This window comes from Pinus tabuliformis, chromosome 1_2 (genome assembly GCF_031772625.1).
Source record: "Pinus tabuliformis cultivar Carrire ecotype Pingquan chromosome 1_2, CPIR1, whole genome shotgun sequence".
Classification (NCBI taxonomy): Eukaryota; Viridiplantae; Streptophyta; class Pinopsida; order Pinales; family Pinaceae; genus Pinus; species Pinus tabuliformis.
Genome location: NC_142298.1, coordinates 634376146 through 634403709, shown reverse-complemented (window position 1 = coordinate 634403709; position 27564 = coordinate 634376146). Strand labels below are relative to the sequence as shown.

General features: G+C 36.7%; 1 protein-coding gene across 1 annotated transcript in view; it reads left to right on the top strand.

Moving 5' to 3' along the window:
* Positions 1 to 7803: 7803 nt before the first annotated feature.
* The window catches only part of LOC149207230 (protein DMR6-LIKE OXYGENASE 1-like), a 67501-nt gene continuing 47740 nt past the window's right edge, over positions 7804 to 27564 (top strand). Inside the window, exons 1-2 of the mRNA XM_089395670.1 lie at positions 7804 to 8284; positions 8353 to 8600. Of these exons, the coding sequence (XP_089251796.1) occupies positions 7982 to 8284; positions 8353 to 8600 (551 nt within the window). The 5' untranslated portion in view covers positions 7804 to 7981. The remainder of the gene's footprint in view (positions 8285 to 8352; positions 8601 to 27564) is intronic.

Genomic DNA, 27564 nt, shown 5'->3' with positions numbered 1-27564 from the left:
TTAATGTCAATTTTATTTAGATTATAAAGTCTTTATGAACTCTTTCCAATTTTTTTTTTTTTTGAAATTGATTCTTGTTTATATTTAATATTTTATTTTATTATACATGTAGTAGGTATTGTATGATATATTCAGTTTGTTTTTGACCATTCAGTTTTGTTTTTGACTGGGTATTAATTTGTCTTTGACCAAAAATTTACTACACTTATCTATAATATAACATTATGAATTCAATTTTTATTATTATTAAAATTTATTTATTTGTAAAGTGATTGGTTGAGGTCTTATTAGGAGGAGTTTAGTAACTTCCATTTCTATTGATTACTAATTTTTTGTTTTTATTTAACTTGTTGAGTGCTTTTTTTTTCACAATATTTTTAATTTAACATGACATATTATTATATTGAAAACATATTTTAATAGATTTAATTATAAACAACTATATATATTAATAAAAATAAAACATACACATGTATATGTATGTTAATATAAACAATATTAGTTAATCATATTTCTTAATTTTTAGTGATGGCATTTAAGAATACAATATTTTATTAATTGTTTTATTTTTGCGATGAAATCTTTGTCTTTATTAGTTTTTTATTTAATTAAGCTATAGTTAAACTAAACCACATGTACTAGCTACTATATAAGCCTTATTTTAAATATACAATTTTTTTATAAAAAATATTCATATTCACATGTGATAAATATATATATATATATATATTAATTGTTACAATAAATTATAATAATTTTTATATAAAATTTGCGATAAATATATATATGTTAATTGTTACAATAAATTATAATAATTTTTAAACAAAATTTAAGATAATATATATGTTAATTGTTACAATAAATTATAATAATTTTTATACAAAATTAAAAAAAACAATAATGTAGTAATCTAAATAAAATGACAAGTTTCATGGGTTATCCCAAAATTCATGCCTAACCTCTTATCAACTTTATCACAATTTATACATATTAATACATAATTAAAAAAACAAAAACCATACTAATGTTTAAAATAGAAAAACCATAAATTCATATTCTTCTAAAATGATGAGTTTCACTGGTTCTACCCTAAATTACATCTAATTAATTATATCACAATTTACAGAAAATACAGAAGAGAAAAACCATAAACCATACGAATGTCCATAATGAAAAAACCTTAGATTCATATTGGTCTGGAAAGAGCTTATGGAAAAGCTTTGGTGCCTTTCTCGAAAGAGCATTTGCTTTAGAGTACATGTTGGAAATATAGCATTTAAAGTTAATTAACATTAACATATTTATTTCATCAAAAAATTTAAGGTAGAGTAAGGATATTTTATTTTATTTTTATTTTTTTCTTTCTAAATTTATAATTTAGTTACTTTAGATTATTTTTATATTTTTATAATTTATTTAATTTTATTAAATTAAATTTATAGTTTTAAAGTTTTTATGTAGTATAAACATTTATTTTTTTGCACGGTTTTCAATTAACTTTTTTTTATTTTTTTAAATTTATCTAATAAAATATAATTTGAACATTAATATAATAAAAATGCTAAATATTTGTATTAAATTAATTATACAAACCAAATATAAATATCCGCATTAAATTAATTAAATATTTGAATCAAATTAATTTATACTAAAATCAGTTCACTAAATTAATTTAATTTATAAATTAAATTAATTAGCTTATCTCTTAGATTTAAGTGTGTAAACTTTGAATCTTTAATGGTAAAATAAAGATGTATTTGGTTATAATGGTAAAATAAAGATGTATTTGGTTATACTTGAAGAATGAATAATTAAATTTAAATATGATTAATCCATAATTTTTATAAAGAGATTTAAATATTATTTTTATAATTTAATAATAATTGAAATATTTATATTATATAAAAATGGTAGTCAATTTTATATTTAGAATTTTTTTTAAATATTTTTTTTTACGAATAAATTTATGTTATTTTAAAAAATTAGAATATAAGTTATTTTATAATATAGATTATTTTATTAGAACTAGAATATTTTACTTAGTAGAAATAATATTAAGTTATTTTAGAATATATATTATTTTATAATATAGATTATTTTATTAGAATCTGGAATATTTTATTTAGTAGAAATAATATTATTTAGTGAATTTATGTAATGCTTTCTTAGTTATGTAGAATATATAATTGGATGGGTAATAATATTAATTAGTGAATTTATGTAATGCTTTTTTAGTTATATGGGATACATAATTGGATGGGTTCTACATGTCCATGTTTTTTTTTGTTTTCTGAGCATTAGATTCTCAAAAATTAGAATTAACAAAATGTTTTTTTTTGAATTTCTCACTTTTGGTCCAATTAATTATTATATAATAAAGTTTTGTTTTATGTACATTTATAGAGTTGAGTTGGTACTTTTGTTGCATTGATGCGTCCATTATAGTTCCAATATTGGTAAATAAGTAATTATGCTATTATTATTATATATCTATTTTAATTTATAAAAAACAATTTTTCTATACAAATATCTTTTTAGAATATTTATAATAAATACAAAATTAATATTTATTTTTAATATATACATATTGTATATTTATTAATTTTATATAAACAATTAAAATATTATTATTTTTTAAAAATATTTTTTATTTTGTTTTTTTCTTAATTTCGGATTCACACATAAACCTATATTATTCTTGCACAATAAACAAAATTATATAATACCAATGTGGAAAAATAACAATAATATTATCACCACATAATTCTTATTTATAATATAAATTATAACCATATCAATACATTCTTAAAAAAACAAAATATAAAATCAATTAATTATTATATTAATAAAAATACTTATCTTCAACATAAAATTATAATAATATTAATAAAAAATTTAATAATGTTGACCGATAAATCATAATATATTAAAACTTACCCTATAATTCCATGATTACAAAAATACCAAACTTCATACAGGTCATTGCGGGATGGCAGGGACCTTCTCCTATATGGAAAGAAGCTCAAGATTTGGGTCTACAAAGACAATTGGCTTTACAATGGAACAAGATATTGACAATCATAAAAAATATTGGTATCTATCGTACAGAGCCACATGACTATCTCACATGGAAGGGGAAAAGGAAGACGGATAATATAAGGGTTGCTGAAACCTATTTAACCATATCCATGATACAACCTCCCCTAACAGGACGTCAATTTCCAACTACCTTATGGAAAACAGGGGTTCCAAGCAAAATCATTATTTTCTCTTGGTTAGTTTTTCATAATAAAAATCTCATATGGGAGAATCTGCAAAAGAGGCAGTGGCAAGGGCCGGGTATCTATTTAATCTGCAAGGTTGGAGCGGAAAATAATGAGCATATCTTCCTACATTGCAACCTCACCTCTCAGGTATGGAGAAAATTATCCAATTTTTTTGGTTTCAGTTTTATAATGCATCCTTCCATAAAGGACTCACTGGAATGGTGGAGTGTGTAGAAGGCTTCCTCGAGGTCCATCCCTCAAATAGTTATATGGACAATCTAGAAATGGAGGAACAATGTTTTGCTCCAAAACAAAAATGAAGAGTTTCAGCAAAAAACTCACAAGGTCATCTCATATTACAGCAGTGTCATGCCACAACTCAAACAGCATAATAATAAGCCCAGTGGACAAAACAACATTTTGCTGGAATACCCAAGGGGCTTTTTTGATGGTGCAGCACAAAAAGGAATATGTGCTTGTGGTGTTTGCATCTCCATGAATGAACATCTAAATTTCAACATTCACTGGAACAGAGGGAAAGGTACCAATAACAAAGCAGAGGCAATGGCACTCTCGAGCCACTTATGTTTCAGTAAATATCTAAACATACCTGTTCTACATATTTATGGAGACATTATAATCGATCATGTCTTAGGGAAAATTTCCATAAACAATCTCCTTCTAATAGGATGGATGAAAAGAAATGAGTTTTTCTGGCAAGCACAAAATGGTTATTCTATCCAACATGTTGACAAATCCCAAAATGAACATGCTAAAAGTTTATCAAAGAAAGAGCTACCCCAAGAACCGGATAAATGGTATATGGATATATTGTTGGAAAATATTATCTATAACATGGAGGAATTTCTCCTCCCAGGAACATAAATCTGAATCTTTTTCTCTTATTTTCCTTGTTGATGAACTTTCTTTGCTTGGCCATTGGGCTTCTCACAGTGTCCTCTCCGAAACGAGGTTTCTCCTTTGCAGATGGTGATATCTAGTTTTCACTTGATCCTTCCTCATAATGTTTTTTAGGGGAAGATGACTCATGATGTTATACATGAAGCAAATTGTATTTGATTACTGTTTTGATTGGCATGTTTTGCCATACTATCTGTGAATTTTGTAAATTTCTCTCTAATATTAATATGAATAGCGCTTTTTTTCGTATGAAAAAAAAAAAACAAAAACAAAAACTACCAAACTTCATAACCACTTGAAAACGAGATTACAAAACAGCCCATTTTACAATATTTACTATTAAATTCCATACAAGACTTTTTGCAAAAAGCAAAATACATATTCACTTTGCAAGAATCAAATATCGTATTAATAAACAAAATTAAAATAACTGATCGACTCGGCGTCTAATCATTTGGCTGGAAAGTTATTTTTCGCTTAAATTTGAAGTTTTTTTTATAAATCTAAGTTTTTCTATGATTTATTAGAGTGTTTGAAAAGTTATTTTTAGTGGAAATAGATTTAGTACCATACTTTTTTTAAAGTCTAAACATAAAAGTGTTTGATTTTTTTTGGGTGAAATAGATTCATAAAATGTTTAAATTGTTTTTAGTGAAATAAATTCATCACAATTTCAAGTGCCACAAAATCACAACAACATAAAATTTTGAAATTCTTTTTCATACACATGAAATTGAATAATTGTAACTCAAATTTTCTAAAATTTCTACAAAATTAAGCAAAAATCATACTCAAATTTCCACTATTTTCTACAAAATTTAAGCAAAAAATCATACTCAAATTTCCATTGTTTTCTGGGCACCAATTTGTCGCCTCATTAGACTAGTTAGGCCGATAGGCCTTCCTTTGAGTGAGCCTTTTGCCGTCCTTTTGTTTCTAAGCTTGGCAGCTAGCGTGCACATTCAGCGGGCAAATTGTTCACGTCTGTTGTGCAATTTCTGTTTCTCCTTGGCCTTTCATTCTCCTATTGACAATTGGCATGGTTGCTTACAATTTCTGTTTCCTCATAATTTCATTCTCCTATTGACATCTGGCATGGTTCTTACTCGATATTTGGCGATGTACCTGCACGGAATGAGGTCCAGGTTCATTGCATCTATGGTCGTCCCTTCCATTTCAAGCAGATCCCAACTCCGAAACATGCTTTTCATTTCTCCCTTGGCCGTTGGCGCTCTGCAACCTCGCTCTTCTGGTGCTCGAGGTGAAACCTACACTAGCACACCACAGGTATCTTTTTCCTCCTCGGACTTAGAAGCCGTTGCAAACCCTCCTTCAGTGTTACAAATCCTCTCTCTGAGGTTTTCGCCAGGAATTTTGTTTATCTGCCTTGGATAGATCTTTCCCAATTTCATTTGGATCTTAGGTTCATTCAACAAAAGCGTAAGGTCAAAACATAATTGGAGGTGACAATGCCAAACAAATAGCAATAAATGGTTTGAAAACTCAGTACAGTTGAATGGAAATGGCATCAAACAGCAAGCATTCAAAATATTTCCCAGAATTCTTATTGCAAGGTCAAACAGAACACATTCAAGCGTGAACCCCTTACAACTACAGTAACTAATTTGGATAATAACAATTAACCTACCAATAAGAAATGTCAAAAACAGTTAGGTTGCCTACAAACAGTTAACTAGGCAAATAAGAATCGTTCAAGATCCACAACAGAACTAAAACGAAAATGGTGAAGCCCCTGCTGAACAAGGGCAATTACAAGCAAGTCCTTAATAAAGCTGAAACCACAAGTAAATTGCAGGGCTCTGGAATTGTTAAAAGATTCTCCAAGGAATTAGAACAACCATTGTACCTATTTATCTTTTTGTAAGTCTATAATGCCTATATTTATTTCGTAAAGGGGACATCCTTGGACACAGAGTCCAAAGTCCACAAATCACATAGGGTTTTTGCATTTGGTCAGACAGATATTGCAAGACGTCAATCCTATGCATCAAAAAATAATGTCAACATGCTTGTAATGACACAAAACCTCAGAATAGCAAGAACAGAACTATTCAGCTCTTGCAAGCAGGCACTTGGTTCACTTGTAAGTTGTGAGGTCAACAAAGTTTTAAGCCATACATCAGGGTTCTATCCCTGCTGTTGTATGTGCCAAATGAATAGCACATCGAAAAGTGATGAGGTTTTCACCAGGAATTTTGTTTATCTGTCTTGGATAAATCTTTCCCAATTTCACTTGGATCTTAGGTTCATTCAACAAAAGCGTAAGGTCTTCTTGGAAAGTTTTTCAACATTATCACCCACTACATGCCAACCCTCGTAGGTAAGGCTCTTGTTGAATATATGATGTTTATGTTATCATAGGTCTTTTGTTTTGCATGCTCATAGAAATCCACCGTTCGATCATATTTCAAAGCTTTAGCACTTGCTTTTGAGAGAGAAACCCCAGAAAATATCCCCTGAACGGCACAGTTTTGAGGTCGGTGAAGAAATTAGCGACTCGATTAGGTTTTGAAAGCTTCCGCGTTCTCTTTCCCGTTTGGATGCAAGTCTTTTGATAAAACTGTAAATGTCTTATATGTATTACTTCTTTCTTTTGTGAAAATCTGCAATTATACATTATGATGACTTGTACCGTAGAAATCTTAGGTTTATTTAACACTTCATGAGTTTGCAGGTGTGTTCCCCTCGGTTATGATTTTCTGAAGTTTTTGGTTGTTGGAATTGTCTAAGTCTCCAGCCTTGATATCCCCGATATCATTGCTACAAGATATAGAGCTGTCGCTGGTTTCGTTCAAGCAGTGAAGCCCTTTTTTTAGATTAAAAACTGTTGCACCACAGATAATTGAATATTTGTCGTTTTAAATATCTATACGAGTGGTATTCTGGGGCTAGCTTGTGGTTGAGATTTACAAGTTGGAAAAATTTAGCCTTTCTTGTTTGATTTTGAGAAGTTTTCAAATAACTGCAAACAATTTTAACTTCATGTAACAGTTTCTTTATGTAAAAGTTTTCGTCTGATTAGCCAGTAATCAGTTATATAATTTCAATAATAGCAGTTTGCAGAAAAAATTCAATGATACAATTTGTTGTTTTAAAATGCCCAAGCAGTGAGTTATAACATTTACTCACGCACTTAAAAATTTGGAACTGGTTTGATCTTGATCTTCTCAATGATTAAAGTATTTTGTCTGATCTCAGAGTAGTTCTTTCAATTTGGTTGGCTGTATATTTATTATTTTGAAAGATGTACTTCTTTCGGGACTATTCCTTATAGCAGGCAACAATTAGCTTATGAAACTAATCCTATATTCAAACTAACCCAACGCCTAATCCTATATTCATCTGGGACTGTACATGTCTTTGAAATTATCACAATTTAATAATCTTATCGGCCTCAATTTAATAATCTTATCACCTCTCTTTGCACCTTTTGGGGCAATTGCTAGTCTATCTTAAAATGCCTTTTGTTTTTTTGTGTGATGCGGTGGCAGGGTGTGATGATCATGTTTTTCCGTGCATGATGTTAGGCACTTTGAGGTGAAACCTATCGGTTATACCTTACCACCTATAGTTGAGGGGTATAACCTTGCGGATCGGTTTATCCCATACCATATCTTATACGTACGGAATGAAGAGAAGTTTGGGAATTGGATAACCTGAGTGGAAATTCTGTCCAGGAGTGTGAGACGGACGGGACCATGTGATTTTTCGCTTCGCTCTACAATACCAGGGGTCAATTGTAGCCATTGCATTGATGACATTATGATCTGGCCATGGTCATGGCTGCATCGACAACTTCTCTTCCCAATCAACATATTCAGCCACGCAACAATGAAGATGAAAAATATCCTGATCATTACAAGGGAGTGAAAGCCCTGGTAGACATTGGCATTCATGCCGTTCCTGACATTTACATAAGGCCCGTCGAGCAGCGCCCTGTGTTGTTCGATTCTCATCAACACGAGGACGATAAATTGCCTTTAGTCGATCTCGCTTACCTTCAGGGCGATGGCGAAGGCAGAGGCGCAGTGGTGGAGGCCATCGGGCAAGCATGCCGACAATGGGGATTTTTTCTGGTAATGCCTTTCCAGGTCCTCTACTTCTTTGTTTTTTAACTTGAAGATTGATGATTGTGGGGTTGCAGGTGAAGAATCATGGCGTTCCGGAGTCCGCCATGGCAGAAATGATGAGAGTGGGGCGAGAGTTTTTCCACCTGCCGACGGAGGAGAAGATGCGCTACTTCTCTACGGATCCCAAATGTCTGATGCGCTATGCTACTAGTTTCAATGTTAAAGAAGATAAAATCCTCATCTGGAGAGACTTCATCCGCTACTCCTGCAAACCTCGCGAAGAGATGATGCCGCTTTGGCCTGACAAGCCCACAGATTTCAGGTAACACTTCCTTACCTTCATGCAACCCATTTATTCTTGGTTTGCCAAGTGTACTCATGCAATTTCTTTTCACTAGGCAGGATGTGCTCTTGTATCATTCTACCCTCGATAAAATTGCCACTTCCTGCTCACTATGTAGAACTTCTAGTTGACTGTGCATCAATCACTGAAATCCCTTTATACTCTGCCTCTGAAACCCATGTTGCCTCCTCTCTCTTTCCATCTCACTAAATGCTGCTTGTAAGTTTGTCATCGACTACTGATATTCTTTTCATCCACGAGTTCATCATTTTCGTCACGCTCATTTTCGTGAATTTTGATCACTCAAATCAGCTGGGTTGTCCTCGTCTATTCCTGTTTGTTCACCTTCTTGATAGTATATATATCTGCTGCATTGCAGATTGGTGAAATATCCAACTCTTCAGGTAGCTCTACCCCATGTGTATCATCTGAAAACTTTCTTAAAATCACACAGGGACCTATCGTCTGATAATTTGCTTTTTTGTAATTACCGTTGGAAACCTTTCCTTTCTTAAATAAACCAACACCTGGTTTCCAACTGTAAAAGACTTTAAACCCCTAGACTGATCAGCCTCTTCTTTGTGTTTTTGATTCCTGGGCTGCAATTTTTCCCTTGGCCTATTCATGCATCCTTTGCCTTTTTTCTGTAAAATTTCTGCATTTGCACTTCTCTTTTCAGCCAGTGCTTATTTCAACTAATTAGTCACTCCGTTAGGAGCCCTTCCGTAACCAATTTCAATGGTGTCAACCTTGTAGCTCAGTTCAGTGAGTTATTGTGTGCAGACTTTGCTTGTGCCAATATTGCGTTCCATTGCCCAGGCTTGCTACCAACTAAGCTTCTTAGCAGATTTCCCAAGCTTTAGTTGACTATTTCCGTTTGTCCATTTGTTGAGGGGTGATAGGCAGAACTATATTGAAGCTTTGTCCCCAAATTCTTCCAAAGAACTCTCCAAAAATGACTCAAAAATTGAATGTCTCTATTCGAAGTAATGTTCTTGGGTTGGCCATGGAGCTCACAATTTCTCTGAAGAGTAAGTCTATTATCTTAGTAGCATCACTTGTCTTCTTGCATGGGATGAAGTGTGCCATCTTATGTCCACAACCACAAATATAGAATCATTCCTTCACTGCATTTCTGGCAAACCTAGCACAAACTCCATGGATATTTCCTCCCGCAGTCTACTTGGCACAGTTAATGGACTATACAGTCAAGTATTTTGACTTCTCCGTTTTCCCAATTGGCAAACGTTGCATATTTACACATATCTTCTCACATCTCTCGTTATGCGTAGCCAAAAATACTTTTCTTTCAAAATGCATGGGTTTTGTCCCTTCTGAAATGATCATTCAATCCTCCACCATATGATTCCCAAATTCTAGATTAAATTGTCACTGATGGAACCTCTTGGCACACAAAATTGTTTTTTTTGAATAAAAATGCTTCTTGAAAAAATAATCCATGTAGGATGTTTGATCTCCCATCAATGATTCCTTACATGTTCTCTTTTCCTCTGAAAACCGTTATCATGCTCATACAAATTTTTTATAGCTTCAAACCCAACTACCTTTATTGATATAGTTGCCAACAAAGTAATTCGTTTACTCTTTGCATCAACTATAATCTTTGAGTTGTTTTATTTGTCTTTTCCCCAGAAGAATAAATTTGCAGATATCCAACCCACCTCATATGCCTTCGATTCAATTTGGTTTCATTCTTTATAAACTTTAGTGGTCAGCGAACAAGACAAATCTCTTTGGAAAATGATATCGCCTCCAATTTTTCAATATTTGCATTGTCCTCAATATTTTTTTTATTTTTCAAACTTTTGATTATAGACTGAATATCTTCTCTTTGCCTTCTGAAGCTTCACACTGTTTGCATCACAATCCACCTGAATAATTTTATTAAACTCTAGCAAAGCTAATATTGGGTTTTCTGTCACTTCTTCATAAGTTCAAAACTCTTTTGAGTTTTTGTTGTCCAGATAAATGTCTCTTTTTAGGGATTTAGTTAGTGGGCCTTTACCTTTTCCGGATTAATTTTTAGCTTATCCCAAATAAACCAGATCTTTTTTGCATAAATGAACAATTCAAATTTATTTGCAATTGTTCAATGCTTCAACTTTTCCATCATCTGTCTTAAATGTAGCATATGCTTCAGCTGTATTTTGCTGAAAATAATTATCTCATGAATGATGAAACTATATAGAAGTGCAGATTTTTCCAAGAATGATATGTGCAGTTGCACTTCATTCATCAGTCATATAAAGGTGCTTGGGGTATTTGTCACTCCAAATGGCATAACTAGCCTTTCATATAGTCCTTTCTTAGTTTGAAGGATATGTTCCATTCATCCCCTTCTTTTATTTGGATTTGATGGTAACCACTTAACAAATCAGTCTTTGAAAAATAACAAGATCCAATTAAACAGTCCATAAGGTCATCTCTGTACCTTTCCCATCTCTTATTTGAATTTAATGGAAATCACTTAGCAAAATAATCTTTGAAAAATAAAGAGCACCACCAACTATATGCATAATGTCATCCATTATAGGTAGTAGAAATTTATACCTGATTCTGATCTTATTGATGGTTATGGAATTGGTATGCATCCCTCCGTACCTTTGGAGTTATCACTGTTGGAACAACACATGAGCTGAAAGTTTCTTTAATCAATCATCTTTTGGGCAAATCATATACTTTGCTCTTTCCCATGGGCTAACCTATATGAAGCCCGTTTTGGCAAACTTGCTCTTGGAATGAGATCCATGTGATGTGTATCCATTCACAATGGTGGCAACTAGCAGGTAATCCCTTAGAAATTATTTCATTGTATTCTTAAAGCGCTGCCTATAGAACTTTCATGTAGGCCATCCAAATATGACTACTCTAGCATGTAACTCTTTCACTATATCCACAACTACTCATGAAATGATTTTGAAATTCATGATTTACCAGCAATTCCATCATTTCAGTTGTTAAGATATTAGTTTCAATGAAACATAATGCAAGCATGCATTCACATAATGCATTCAAATAAAGTAGTCAAGTCAACATAAAGGTGTGCATAACCACAATTTGCACGCTTTCATAACTTACTCATTGACATCTATTCAATGCATCATTGCATTGATTCAAGAATGCCATATTCTTATGTCAATGTATTTCACCATGATGAGTTGGAAAGTCTGTTGATTTTTGTAGCTCGAGTAGGTACTTTTAGCCTTTTGTCTTGACGAGAAGGGCATTGTTTTGCCTCTTTAGGAGTTTGCATGCGACATGCAAGGCATCCATGTGAATTGCATGTGACACGTAGAGTTTGCATGTTGATTGCATGCAACATGCAAGGCATGCATGTGAGTTGCATGCGACATGCGGAGTGTGCAAGTGAGTTGCATGTGACATGCATCTAATGCAAACTAAATTTATTATTGGTACTTGAGTTAAAGAAAGCTAAAGATAAGAAAGTTGACTAATGTTAAGTAACTTATCTTCAGTTAACTTGACAAGCTAATTTTGGCCATCGATATTAGCTTAGAAAAGTTATAAATTGAGCCTAAGGGTTGAGGCAAAGACACAACAACGACACTAGCCTCAGGAGGAGGAGGAGTGTGATACTCTAGTGCGTTGGGTCCGAGGAAAGACATGTTACTGCAAAGGATATCTTGATCAACAATATTGAAGGATATATCTAGGGCTTGATCAACTGGATAACTCCAAGTTTTTTATTGTATATGTAATTCCTCAGTTGGGGGCCTGTTGACCACACTTTGTCAACAGTCCGAGAAGGCAGTGTACAACGAAGTGGAGAAATGTTTTCGAAGATAAAAGTCATCTCTCAGCATTGTAAACCCAAATTCTATAAAGTCTATTGTAAATGATGCTAGTATGACCCTTTAATTATGTAACAACACCTAAGTAAGCCTGTGATTTTGGCAAAGGATTTCATCCTAGGAATTTTTTTAACCTCCCCAAATTATGTGTGTTTGTAAACACACATAATCGACAAAGTTTTTCTTCCAGCTTAACCCCAAAGCTAGGGTGGAATTCGTTGACAAGGTCTTAAGTGAGTCCTAGTGTTTATCGAGTCTATTGTAAAAGTGTGTTTATGAATAATTTTAGTGCATGGTCCCTCATAGACAAGACACAATGGCTAAATTATTTTATTATCGACACACTTGGCTTCATACCAGATCATATTGTGTTGCAAAATTGGGTAAATTATTGAGGGTCTATGTCTAAAGGTGTTTTCCCCTTCCAAGGGTTGATATTGTAATTATTTTGATGTAAAAAATATTTTAGTGCATGGTCCTTCGCAATCAGAAACCATGGCTAAAATATTTGAAGGTGGAAAAATTATTAATCTCCTCTATAGTCAATTAATTAATTTTTCTGGCTAAATTAAATAAAAATCCTAAGCCAAAAAATTAATTAATTTTGAGTCAAAAAATAATTATAGAGAAATTAATTTCTCTCTAAGTGGAAAATAATAAAAAATTCATGGGTCAAAAAGAAGTTAATTTTTGGAGGTCCTCCACCAAGGGAAAAATTGACATTTTAAGAAAATTTGGGCCCTTGGATCTTGGTGGTTAAGTCAAAGTCAAAATATTGAGGAAATTAATCCAATTTTTTATTTTAATTTTTGGATTAATAAAAAATAGTTTTTAAGAATTTTTCATCAAAAATAAAAATTCGATGGTGGAGATTAAAAGGTAATCAAGTTATTTTCGACGATCGAGATTATTTTGACGAGAATCAAGCCAGCTAGCCGTTATTTTCCACTTGGAAGGGTTTTCTCTATATAAGGAAGCCATTTAGCTTTTGGAGGTCCTCCACCAAGGGAAAAATTGACATTTTAAGAAAATTTGGGCTCTTGGATCTTGGTGGTTAAGTCAAAGTCAAAATATTGAGGAAATTAATCCAGATTTTTTAATTTTTGGATTAGTAAAAAATGGTTTTTAAGAATTTTTCATCAAAAATAAAAATTCGATGGTGGAGATTAAAAGGTAATCAAGTTATTTTCGACGATCGAGATTATTTTGACGAGAATCAAGCCAGCTAGCCGTTATTTTCCACTTGGAAGGGTTTTCTCTATATAAGGAAGTCATTTAGCTTCTACTTCCCATCTTTGGATGAAGTGATTTTGTAACGCATGTATTGAGCTTCTACTTTGTTGGAAACATTTTTCTCATAATAGAAAGACTTTGGGGTTCAGTTCATGGTGTTCTGCTATCTGCTGATCTATGGCATGTACTAGTTACGTGTTTATCTTTTATATTGTGTTGCATATTTAACTGTTATTTCGTTTGTCAGCGATAAGAACATTATATTGGTAAGATTTATCTTAGGTGATTAGATTCACTATATGATCTAACAGTTTATCTTAATATTTAATAGAAATTTATAGGTACGCTAGCCCTTGGTCTCCAAGTTCACAGATTGTGGGGAAAAGTTTGTTGAAAAGTATAACTAGGTTCAGTCTTCATAATGAAATGTGTAATTGTGATTTTATGTAATTAATGTAAAGAAGAAAATTAAAATTATTTTTGTTGGAATAAGGAATTACTGAGAGGGGGTGAATCAGAAATAGTGAGATTCTTAAAGACTTTTTGCTGAATATGATTTTAGTTTTCTTTTCCTATTGTCTGTTACTTATGAGAGCATTCATTCATAAAGTGAGCAACAATTGTAAGCATTCATATGTTTATACAATCTATCACATGAGCGGCACACACATATTGACGCAGGTGTTTTCACGTAGAAACCCAAAGGGAAAAAACCACCAATTTGTTGTTGTTTACGATGTAAATTAAGCACCTACTTAATTACATCAGTTTGTTTGTGAGCACTCACTCACAAGAGGCACCGACCCCCCTAGGTTAGCAAACACCTACTTTCCAAGAGGCACCAACCTCTTTTGAATGCGGGCTACAACTTGCTCTTGCCACTGTTATACTATTTCATACAATTTTCAAACTGAAAGCAGAGGCATATACAATTATGGAAAAATACCAATTTGGTTGGTTACAGAAACAATTTCTGCTTTCGGTTGTTCCACAAACTCCCATGGTCTCATACAACAACACTCTATCCATTTCTATCCTCAGCGCTCTGCCTTCTCTCGCACAGGCTCTTTGATACACACCCTTCAGCTCTGCTCTCGCTGTTCATTTCATAGCACACACACTGCTCTCTTTGCTCAACACTTCAACAATACACACTTCCCCACTTTGCTCAATGGCAATTGATGGTTTTGATCCTCTAATGCACACTGCACAATGTTTTCTCTGCGACCTGTTTCCATACTACCCAAGTGTACCTCAGTATGGCTCCTCCTGTTGCTGTTGCGTTTGATGGTTGAATTCTGTCATGGCATTAAACATAAGAATGGGCTGCTGAGTTCTTCACTGACTCCCTGTGTAATCCTCCATACTGAGAATTTAATCTCAGTCAGCTTGCACATTTTATCGTGTAGGAATTTACAGGGTAAGTTCCTCAGACATAACACCAAAGGACACCGCTCACAAACAGATCACAGATCAATACACCAGTACTTTTGACGTGGTTAAAACCCTCAAAGAGGGAAACAGTCCACGGCCTGAGCCAACGCAGCCACTTCAGGCAATTTATTAATAAAAGAATGAAAATTTACATAAGCTTCTCTCATGAACGGTTAACCTACAAATGACCCTCCATGCTCTTTAAATAGAGATCATGGACCAATCGGGTGTTAAGCCACAGATCAAGTGTCGGTAATACCGAGGAGAGAATGAACCGTCGGATCACTACATATCGTGACCGTCGGATTGTAAGTTACAAAATGTACATAGTAAAGAAACACACTTTACCTAACTCTATACTAGACCAAGTTATACTTAACTATTTCCTATGTGTCGGAATATCCTAACATCCCCCCTTAAGAACAACTTGGGATAGGATTGAAGGATTTACAAATATGACACAATAGGTGAAGGAAGGAGGCACTAGAGCCTATCCCCCCTTAGTGACAACTTCCTGAACTCCAACCATAAATTGAAGTTTAGTGAACTTCGCCTCTGTGAGAGCCTTTGTAAAGATGTCTGCAACTTAATCATCTGTTGAACAATATTGCACTTCAAGAACATGGTCATGAATGAGCTTTCTGATGAAGTGCATGTGTAGTTCAATGTGTTTGCTGCGCTGATGTTGGACTGGATCTTTGCATAGTTGAATGGCACTTTGATTATCACACCAAAGTGTAGTCGGATGTTGCTGCTGAAAGCCAAACTCTGACAGGATCTGACGAAGCCACAAGGCTTCCTTACTAGCTTCTACGGCACCACGATACTCTGCTTCTGCTGAAGAAAGAGAAATGGCACCTTGTTTCTTGCAAGCCCATGTAATAGGTCCTGAACCAAGAGTGAACACATAACCTGCAGTAGACTTCCGATCATCAGGGTCACCAGCCCAATCGGAATCAGTGAAACCAACCAATAGAGGAGATGCTTCGGCACTGTAATGAATCCCAAACTGAACTGTACCTCGAACATAACGAAGTATTCTTTTAGCTGCTTTCCAATGACTTTCACGTGGGTTTTGCATAAACCGAGCAACAAGGCCAACAACAAAGGAAAGGTTAGGACGAGTATGGGTTAGATACAAAAGTTTTCCTACAAGTTGACGGTATAAGGTAGCATCAACTTCAAGAGAAGTACAAGTGACTGAAAGTTTGACTCCAGACTGAAAGGGAGAAGGGGCTGGCTTACAGTCTTCCATGTGAAAATGGCGTAGAATATCACAGGCATACTTGGACTGGGAAAGGGAAATACCTTCCTTGGATTGCAAGACTTGAAGACCAAGAAAATAATGCAAGTTTCCTAAGTCTGTCATTTCAAACTTCCTTTTAAGGCTAGACTTCACATGGTTTATAAGGTTGGGATCACTACTAGTCAGGATAAGATCATCAACATAAAGAAGAAGAATGATAAGAGACTTGCCCACTTTCTTGGTGTAGACAGTATTGTCAGAATGACACCTAGAAAAGCCATTTTCTAAAAGAAAGTTATCCATTTTGGCATACCAAGCTCGAGGAGCTTGCTTGAGACCATAAAGGGATTTCTTAAGCCGACATACAAGGCTGGAGTCTGTTTGTATAAAGCCAATAGGTTGTTCCATATAGATTTTTTCATGCAAGTCCCCATGCAAGAAGGCAGATTTAACATCCATCTGATGGACTTCCCATTTGAAAGAGGCAGCAAGGGAAAGAACAAGGCGGATAGAGTTCATTTTGGCAACAGGGGAGAAGGTTTCAGTGTAGTCAATTCCTTCAACTTGTGAAAAACCCTTAGCAACAAGACGAGCTTTATGTTTATCAACTTTCCCATCTGGTCCATACTTGGTTCTGTAAACCCATTTGCATCTAACAAGTTTTCGTCCCTTTGGTAGAGGAACAAGATCCCATGTATCATTTGCCAATAATGAATGATATTCTTCATTCATAGCTGCTTCCCAATCTGGATGGCCTGAAGCTTCTGCAAAGGTGTCAGGATCATAATTCACTGAAGCTTGAGCCAGTAAAGAAGAGGCCCTATCAAACTGAGAACGTGTACGTCGCTGATCTGTAGGATCACCGACAAGATCACCTGCTGCATCCCGAGTAGCACGGACCCATTTTGGAAGCTGAGGAGCTGAAGGAGGATCCTGAGAAGGTGGGGGAGGATTTTCATCCTCGCTTTCATCATCTGAAGAAGAAATATTTTCAAAAGTAGAAGAGAAAGGGAGAGGTGGCACATCCGCCGAACTAGGCTCGTAGGCCAATATATTTTCAGCAAACTTTACATTTCTTCTAATGATAACATTTTTGGACTTAAGTGGAATAAGTCTATATCCTTTGACATCTTCAGAATATCCAACAAAAATACATTTTTCACTCTTAGGTTCTAAAGCTTTATGTTTCTCATCGGGAATATGGGCCCATGCTTCACTTCCAAAAACACGAAAGTGACTCACATCTGGTTTAATTGAGCTCCATGCTTCTTCTGGAGTGATATTCTTTAAAACCTTAGTAGGAGTGCGATTTATTATGTAATTTGCACAGTTAATTGCTTCTGCCCAATAATTAAGACTAAGTCCTTTAGATTGAAGCATACAATTAGCCATTTCCTTTAAGGTGCGATTCTTCCTTTCAGCTACACCATTTTGTTGTGGAGTATATGGAACAGTATGTTGCATTTGAATTCCATGCTCAGTGCAAAAGTTGATGAAGTTGTTTTTAACATATTCTCCGCCATTATCAGATCTTAGCTTAAGAATTTGATGTTCAGATTGTTTTTCAACAAAGGCCTTAAAGGCCAAGAATATGTTAAATACTTCACTCTTGAGTTTTAAGAAGTATACCCAAGTGCGTCTGGAGAAATCATCAATGAAAGTTAAGAAATACTTGTAGCCAGAGAAGGAAACAACTGGAAGTGGACCACATAAATCACTATGCACAAGCTGTAAAGGGGCTGAGGCATGGCAAGAGGCACGTTTTTCAAAACTGTCCCGATGATGTTTTCCGAGTACACATCCGGAACAAACACCATCTCTGCAAGATACCATTGGAAGACCTGTCAACATATTTTCTCTACATAGATTCTGAAGAGAGCGATAGTTTAAGTGACCAAATCGCTCATGCTAAAGTTTGCTCACTTCATCATTATGAGCAACAAATACTGAGGGAAGATTTGATGACCCAAAGTTGTGAAACTTATACAACCTTGTAGAATCATCAGCAATGCTAGTAGCTAAAATCTGTCTAGGATCTCTTAGGTCCTTAATCACAACATTGTGAGGTGAAAATTCAACGATTTTACCTTCACCTGAATGAGTTATCTGATATACAGATAGAAGGTTGCAGGATAAGGTTGGAACACATAATACATCATTAAACTGACCATTGTCTATATGAACAGTTCCAGTCCCTACAACACTAAGAGATCTATCATCACCAACATATATATTTTTGGTGTTATAATCAATTAAAGAAGAAAAATGGCTTTGTTTTTGGCCATGTGATAAGAAGCTCCAGAATCAATGAGCCACTCATGAGAATGAGAAGAAGAAGATACATTTAGTGCATAGCCAGACCGAGATGCTTGACAACCACATGCAGAAAGTGCCATTCCTGAAGATGAAGTTGAAGTTGAAGAGTGCTCCAAATGGATGTTATGCTTCTTCATTGCTGCTTCCAAGGCTTCCATCTTCTTAAAGCATTTGGATTCTAAGTGGCCATCTCGATTACAAAAGTTGCAATGTCTATCAGTCTTCTTCCCTTTGTTTTTATTTGTCTTATCATTTTGTTGAAATGATTTTTCATTTTGAGGTTGAAATTGCTTAGGACCCTTGTTTGGTTTAGGACCATTCTTTTTATGATACAACTTCTTAGGATTCTTTGGATTTGGTTGCTGCTGGGCGGCTAACGCTTTCTTAGAAGAGTTTCCAAGATTAAGAAGACCAAGGTGTAAGAGTTTTTCTTGTTCTCTTATTAAAGAATCACAAAAAGAATCAAAGAAAGGGGACTTGTAGTCTTGTCCTTGAGAAATGAAGGCTTCTCTTGTAGAATGGAAGGTGGAAACAAACACAGAGTAGGCTGGTCCCAATTTAGTAAGAATGGAATAGATAAGGTTACTATCTTCTTTCTTAACCTTAACACCTTCCAAGAGAAGTCTAAGGGTCTTGAACTTGGACAAAAAATCTTCAATGCAAGAAAAATTATTGGGGTCCAATGTAAGCAACTCATTTTCAAGTTGATGGGCTCTAAGTTCATTTTTGATTCCAAAAACTTTAGTAATCTGTTTCAATGCTTCATCAGGAGTATCAAGTTCTGCAATATGGAATCTAAGATCTGGGGAAATAGACATCCCTATCAACCCACGTGCTTGATCTTGCCTATTTTCCCATTTAGCTGCCTTATCTTCATCTTTCGGTTTGGTTTCTTGGCCTGTGGCCATTCTGTAGAGACCTTTACTTCTAAGTAAATCCACAATGTAGGACCACCATTGGAAGTAGTTGGTGCTGTCAAGAATAACTTGGCATGGACTTTCCATTTTAACAGAAACTGAAGCTATAGATGCTGAAACTAAGTGTTCCAATGGAAAGATCTCGAAAAATTAGGCTGTTTCAAAAAAAACGGTTCTGAAAACGGCTTCCAGATGAAGAAGTTATGGCTTTTTGAAGAAAATTTGATGAAGTCGCCGACGAAGTGCGGGAATGTGCGGAAATGAAAAATCCGCCCCCACAAAAAGGAGACTTGAACTCAAGACCTCTACTCTCATAAATTAGCTTTGAACCAAGTGAGCTATACAAAAAGTTTGAGAGAGAGAGGGGGGGGGGTTGAAGCTTTGGGTTGCATGCTTGCTTTGAGAAAACTCTTTTTCCCTACAAAACAAAAAACACAAAACCCAACACGGACATACAAAAAAAACGAAACTTACGGCTCGAAGTTAGCTTTAGTCGGAAACTAAATATTTTCCTCAATGTTTCTGATTTTCTGAGATCACACTAAGGCACAGCGGAAAAGAGCATACGCATGAGAAAAATCCTTCCTTTCTGTTTCTGATTTGCCCAGATCGCACAGAGTCGCGGGGCAAAGAACATATGCAGAAATGAAAGGTATAGATCCGGTAATAAAAAAGGCTAAATAAACCGAAACCGAAATAAATAGAGAGAAAATAACTGTAAACTACAAATAAACACTGTATACCTCCAGATCTTAAAAATGACGCAGCTAGGGCTACCGGAAACCTTTTCGCGTGAAACGAAAGGGGTTCCTCACTGGAACAGATGCTCCCAACACAACAGAGCAGTCCTCTCGGCCCGAAAGCAGTCAGAAACAGTAGATCTAGGAAACGGTAGTCGGATGCAGTTCTACCAGCTTCAGATTTGGATCACCAACGGACGCGGCCCTCAAATAGCTCTGATACCATGTAGGAATTTACAGGGTAAGTTCCTCAGATAGAACACCAAAGGACACCACTCACAAACAGATCACAGATCAATACACCAGTGCTTTTGACGTGGTTAAAACCCTCAAAGAGGGAAACAGTCCACGGTCTGAGCCAATGCGGCCACTTCAGGCAATTTATTAATAAAAGAATGAAAATTTACATAAGCTTCTCTCATGAACGGTTAACCTACAAATGACCCTCCATGCTCTTTAAATAGAGATCATGGACCAATCGGGTGTTAAGCCACGGATCAAGTGTCGGTAATACCGAGGAGAGAATGAACCGTCGGATCACTACATATCGTGACCGTCGGATTGTAAGTTACAAAATGTACATAGTAAAGAAACACACTTTACCTAACTCTATACTAGACCAAGTTATACTTAACTATTTCCTATGTGTCGGAATATCCTAACATATCGGACTTCCCATGCTTATTCATTGCTCCACAAAGCTTGAAAGTACTCAGGAATGGCCACTTTGTTCCTTATTTAAATCTTCAAGACGTGCACGGGAAGTAAGAGATGGATTTCTTCATTTCATTAGTTCTTCTCCGTGGGCCGTTGTCCTTGTTTCCTTGTCTTAGCGCTTTCTGCATATCCCACTGAGTCCATAAACCAACTTCGCTGATTTGCATTTAATCTCTCGCTGTCGACTCATTCAATCTTTTAATTCTTTGTACTCTTACATCAGAGCCACAACATATCGTAACTCATATAAAAAGAACATTACGATATCACACAATTTCGATACCTTTAGCCCCTTGGCGCTTAGCTCCCTGAGCGTTTTCTTTCTCATAAGACCAGGTTTGTGATCGTCGACTTAGCATACCACTGTAGCGTTATATCAGAGCCCTTGCATATCGTAACTTTTGCAAAGTCTCGCTCCCTCTGCTTTGACCTTAGTTCCTTTGGTATCCACATGACCATGTGCTAGATAATATCAGAGCCCCTTTTATCGTAACCTTTTCAAATGCCATTTGCATAGGAGTTACAAGGTCCTCAACCTTCGATATGCTGACCTCTGAGATGACGTCATGCTTTCATCATTTCTCCACATGGTGCCTCTTGAGTGGTGACATGTGTCACCCTGATTTGCCCCATTCGGCCACCGAAAATGCCAAAACAAGTTGCCACCTGTCCACCATACTGCGATGCCATGCTGTCGTCATTTGCCACTTTAACTCTTCAGGATGAATCACCTGTTGCCATGTGTCCTGTCTGAGGAGAGAGAAAGAACTTCCTTGTTCCCTGGTCCTGCGCCGAATTCCTTTGCATTTCTTCTTCTTTGCAAACCACGACACTTTCAAAGAGTTGCAATTATAAGAACTTACGAGGTTCTAAGGTTCCGATGGCCTCTAGCTTCCGTTATCCCGATATGACCTGCTCCGATATTAGCCTTCTGACGTTCCTATGGCCCTATGCTCCAGGTTTCTGATATTTCGATCTTCGATATAGTCTGTTCCGAGGTTCCAATATTCTCTGACCTTCGATATAGCCTGCTCCACGGTTTTGATATTTTCCGACCTCCGATATAGCCTGCTCTGATGTTTCGATATTCTCCGACCTCCAATATTCATCCTTTCGCTTTGCTGACCTTCGATATTTCAGCGTGCTTAGGACTTTAAGACTCTGACTTCGGCAGACCATAACTTTTGATCCAGGAGGACATTTTTAGACTTCCACACATCATCGGAAAGCTCTTTCAAAGCACTTTCCAATAGAGAGGGTTTGGTGTAGGCTTTGAGCGCATCTACTACCTATAAAATGGTTGCAAAATCTCTGCCATTATTTGCTCCTTGACTCTTCTTCTTGTGCCTGGAATCCTGAAGTCCCAACCACCATAGTCATCATTTATGGCTTCTCCAATAAGCCTGCTACTATGATGATTCTCTACAAAGCAATGCAATAACCATGGGACTCCTTCTGGACTCCCAATCACCATAGTCATCATTTTAAGGCTTTTCCAATAAGCCTGTTACTGTGATGATTCTCTACCGGAAGCCTATAGCTACCATAGGATTCCTCTTGAGCCTGGACTATCAATCACTATGCTAATCCGGTTGACATCAATGCCAACACACTCATAGCCACTAGCCATCTAGACAATGCCAACTGTCCAACAATCTCCCCCTTTGGCATTGATGGCAACACCATAAGCTCCCCCTGAAGCTAGGCATGGTCTTCTCCGATGCCCCAATAATCTTCTCCCCCTTTGGCATCAATGGCAAAGAATACTTCTTGAATACTCCCCCTAAACCACTGCAGCCTACTCTTCCATTGATCCCACATGCTGAGTAGCTGCCAACACCTACCAAAATGGAGTCATTTGGAAGGAGGAGTCACAACTCCTATCTGCTGCCTGAGATATTCAAAGGGTTCTCTTGCCAGTGGCTTAGTAAAGATATCTACAAGTTGGTCTTTAGTGGCCACGTATTCAAGTCTGACAACATTGGCTACAACTTGTTCCCTTAAGAAATGGAACTTGATAGGAATATGCTTAGTCTTTGAATGCATGAATGGATTTTTAGAGATGCTGATGGCACTTGTATTATCACACATAATTGGAATAGGATCAGTTAGCTCTACTTGAATATATTTTAAAGTCTGCTTCATCCATAGAATTTGCATGCAACAGGTAGCAACAACAATATACTTTGCTTCAACAGTCGATAAAGAAATGGAGGCTTGTTTCTTGCTGATTTACGACACTAAGCATTTCCCCAAGAAGAAAGCTGCACTAGAGGTGCTCTTCCTGTCATCAAGACTGCCAGCCCAATCAACATTAGTATAGGCCTTCAACTTAAATTCTTTGCTCTTAGCATACCACAATCCATATTCTGTTGTTCCTTGAAGATATTTGAAAATCCTTTTGACAGCAACAACATGACTTTCATGAGGGAAGGCCTAAAATCTGGCCACAAGACCCACAACTTGCATGATGTCTGGCCTCGAAGTTGTAAGATACAATAAGCTTCCTATCATGGATTTGTATTCAATCTGATTTACCAGTGGTGTCTCATCTTCTTTGCATAATTTGCAGCTTGTAATCATAGGTGTGCTCACTAGCTTGCAATCTTCCATCCCGAACTTCTTCAGAGTTTCTTTGAGATATTTGGATTGGGAGATAAACACTCCTTGTGGAGACTAAGAGATTTGCAATCCCAAGAAGAAGGATAGCTCACCGATCATGGACATTTCGAACTATGACTGCACTAAGAGATTTGCAATCCCAAGAAGAAGGATAGCTCACCGATCATGGACATTTCGAACTATGACTGCATATATTTTGTGAATTGATGCCCCAATTATTCCATGTCGCTGCCAAAGATTATGTCATCCACATATACTACTACAATTAGTATAAATTGCAGTCAACAACATTACCCACCACTTTGTGGGTGATATCCCCTAGAGAATTTTTTCTCCATGACGAGCCTCAGCCGACAACCAACAACCCCTTGATGCCTCCTACTAGCTCGTTGTGCCATTTCTCTGCCACCTAAGCTAGCCATGTGGTCCTTCACCCACTTGTATTGATCGTATGTTTGAAGGTGGGCCTCCCAAATCTAAATGTATGTCTTGTCATTTGGTAATTGAGTATTGGGTTTACTTATCATGGATACTTCTAGGTATGGATTGATGGGGGGATTTGGCGGAAAGAGTGGGCTTAGTTTGTGCTCCTGTCCCCTTGATCTCTTTTGGTTGTTACCCTTGGATCTTAGTCCCGTGGGATCTCCTTTATTGACCATTTGGTCCTAAGGTGGTACTATTTGGGAAGCCTCGATTTTGGTTGCGTGGTCCCGCTCATTTATCCGCACATATCACTCCCTTTCCACTCACTATACCTCCATTCATCTTTTCTCCCACCTGGGTCTACATAGGATTAGCCAACCACCTTGGGTCAGGCCTAGAATGATGTCCCGAAGGTTGAAGCAATTAAAAGAAAAAGTGAAAAGCATAAATGGCCACATTTAACAGGAAATTGTACCACAAAATGCAAAAGATGGTCGGGACAAAAATAATTAGCACGTGGGCAAAAGCCATTACATGAGCTCTACCCTAATCATTGGCCATCACCTTGGTTCCATAGGCCCTAGATGAGCCTCCTCTATCATTTAGGAACCCATGATTGTCCCAACCCCTGGAGGGCAATAAACTGCCCTACCTAAAAGGGGGTAATCACTACTATATCTTACACATCATGCTCTTGTCCTTTGAGCCCGAGCAGTTAATTAAAGAAAATTCATAAAAGGCAAAAGGTATATGGAGAAGAGTGGAAAAATCAAGGTTGGGGCAACTCATGTAGGTGTGGCCTTCCCCTTATCTAGCTAACCCAATGCCCCACTATGTGGCCCAGGATTGCCCTTCTCATTTCCTATTCCATTCCACTTATTTGTCACTTGCCACCCCCATTAGAGGGATGTACCTTGGACATACTATCCCCTTTAAGGGTTGAAAACACCTAATAAGGTACTTGGCTAACCCCCTTTGGAGCTTGGAGACAATAGCACATGCCAAAGCCCACTATGGAAGGGAATGCTATTGTGAAGTACCCACGTTGTTAACCCGGATTTGTAAGCTTTTTACTTGATTATTTCAATGACTGGTTGCATTGGAAGCCTAGGGGTCACATTGGACCTTATATAGGATTACAGGTGGTTTCCACTTGGGTTTGGTTTCCCTATATGGGATCTTAACCCCCAGAGGTCTACATTGGAATTGAGCATGTTTTAGCTAATTTAATGTATGGGCCATTGTTATATGAATGAAATGTCCTAGAGATTTATTTATCTTGAGAAGCTTGCATCATTTGCTTTGAAGGTCACTTTTCTTTTCTTTCTCTCAACATTGGACGAAGTTGACTTTCTGGGCCTCCCTGATCAAGAAACCAAGTTTACTCAGCATTATCCTTGAATCCATATCCCCAAGTGAACTAGGCACTTATCCCTCAAAAAGGGTGATCATTTCAACCCTATTTTAACAATTTTCCCCCTTTTCCCCAAGTTTAACCCCATTAGGTCACCTAGGGCATCAATTTCCCGGGAATTGACCCAAGGAAAAAATTCAATCTTGTATAGCTTACTGCGCTGGTGGGTCCCCTCCCTCTATTCCAAATTTGAGGCCATTCTAATGGTGGAATCTCCGGGAATCTCAAGCCCTTGCTATAGGATCGAATTGTGCCTAGGCATCCCCAAGGCTAGACTTCAATAGGATCAATTCAACCTTTTAAGAAAGTATTCTTGTTTGGTCCTTTCCCCTCACCTTGTCCAGGATAGGAACATCATTGATTGCTACATTCCATCCTCGAACTTGGGCTGGGTCCACTTGGCCCTGTGTGGTCCCACTTCTCAATAAAGACTATTTTTCAAGGACCATTTGGGAATCCAAGTTTCCCAAGGATTATAGGGATTGAGAAACTTGTTCATAAGCCTATCCTTTCTCCCTCGACCCTCCAATCCTCAACCCTTATCCTTGGTGGACCAAGTCCCTTACTTAAAGAGCAAGTAAGGTCCATTCTTCACTCCATCCTTGGGAAAGGGTTTTCCAGGTCACTTTTCACCTATCCGTTGACATATACTTTACAAGTGAATCCCTACACTACTGAGACTCCTCCCATTGGTGAAAGTCTATAAAGAGCAGAGAGACATAGCTGTGGTGACAGTGGGCTAAGCCTTCACAATTGCCCTTAAACTAGAAGTTGCCCTCTTAGGAACCCCTTTAGGTCCCCTGCTGGTTTGAGTGGTAACAAACAATACCTTTCTTAAAGCCTTGTTGTTGAAGGTATCTATCTAGCCTTTCGTACCAAGCTTTGGGGGCCTGTTTGAGTCCATATAGGGCCTTTTTCAGTTTGCATACAAACCCTTCATCTGTGGTGAGCATAAATCCTTCTGGTTGCTCAATGTAAACTTCTTCTTCCAGATCTCCATTGAGAAATGCAAACTTCACATCCATCTGATATACCTTGATGTTTTTATGACTGGCAAGGGCAAGAAAATTTTTGATAGCTTCCAGTCTTGCTACTGGTGCAAAGGTTTCCTCGAAATCTACCCCTTCTATTTGGGCATACCCTTTGCAAACCAATCGAGCCTTGTTTCTGATTACTTGACCCTGCTCATTCAACTTGTTTTTGAAAACCCATTTGGTTCCAATGACATTTTTCTCTTTAGGTCTTGGAACCAGCTCCCAAGTGTCATTCTTTTCAATTTGGTCAAGTTCTTCATTCATAGCTTTCACCCAGAACTTGTCCTCACTTGCTTGGCTGAGATTCTTGGGTTCAATCTGTGACAACAGAGCTAGATTTGCACAACTTGAACTGCCAACAAGTTTTCTCTTGGTCTGAACACCATGTCTTTGATCTCCAAGTATTTGACTCTTAGGATGTTCTTTCTGTACATACCTGGAAGGTGTTTTTGGCCTTGGAGTTGTGCTTGTTTCCTCGCCTTCACTATCTGAATTTATTTCTTCTTGATCTGAGGACCTCATATTTGGATTTATTTCACCATCTGAGTTCATGTTTCTTTTAGAGGACTCAGGTTGTGAAGCTATTTCATCTACTATCACATCAATGCAATCCTCAATCTTCTTTGTTCGCTTGTTGTAACACTTATATCCTTTACTTTGAGTAGAGTACCCGAGTAATATTCCCTCGTCAACGCGAGAGTCAAACTTTCTAGGATTCTTATCATTCCTTTTGATAAAGCACTTGCTCCCAAACACCTTGAGGTGTTTAATTGATGTAGGTCTTCCCTTCCACAACTCATAGGGAGTTTTATTACTATTAGGCATGAGTTGAGTGTTCGACAGATACATTGTTGCCTGTGCTGCTTCTCCCCAGAAGATGTGAGACACATCTGCTTCATCCAACATTGCTCTGGCCATTTCCTGGATTGTTCTATTCTTTCTCTCCACTACTCCATTTTGTTGTGGAGTTCTAGCCATTGAATTGCCTTCTAATGCCATGTTCTTCACAAAATT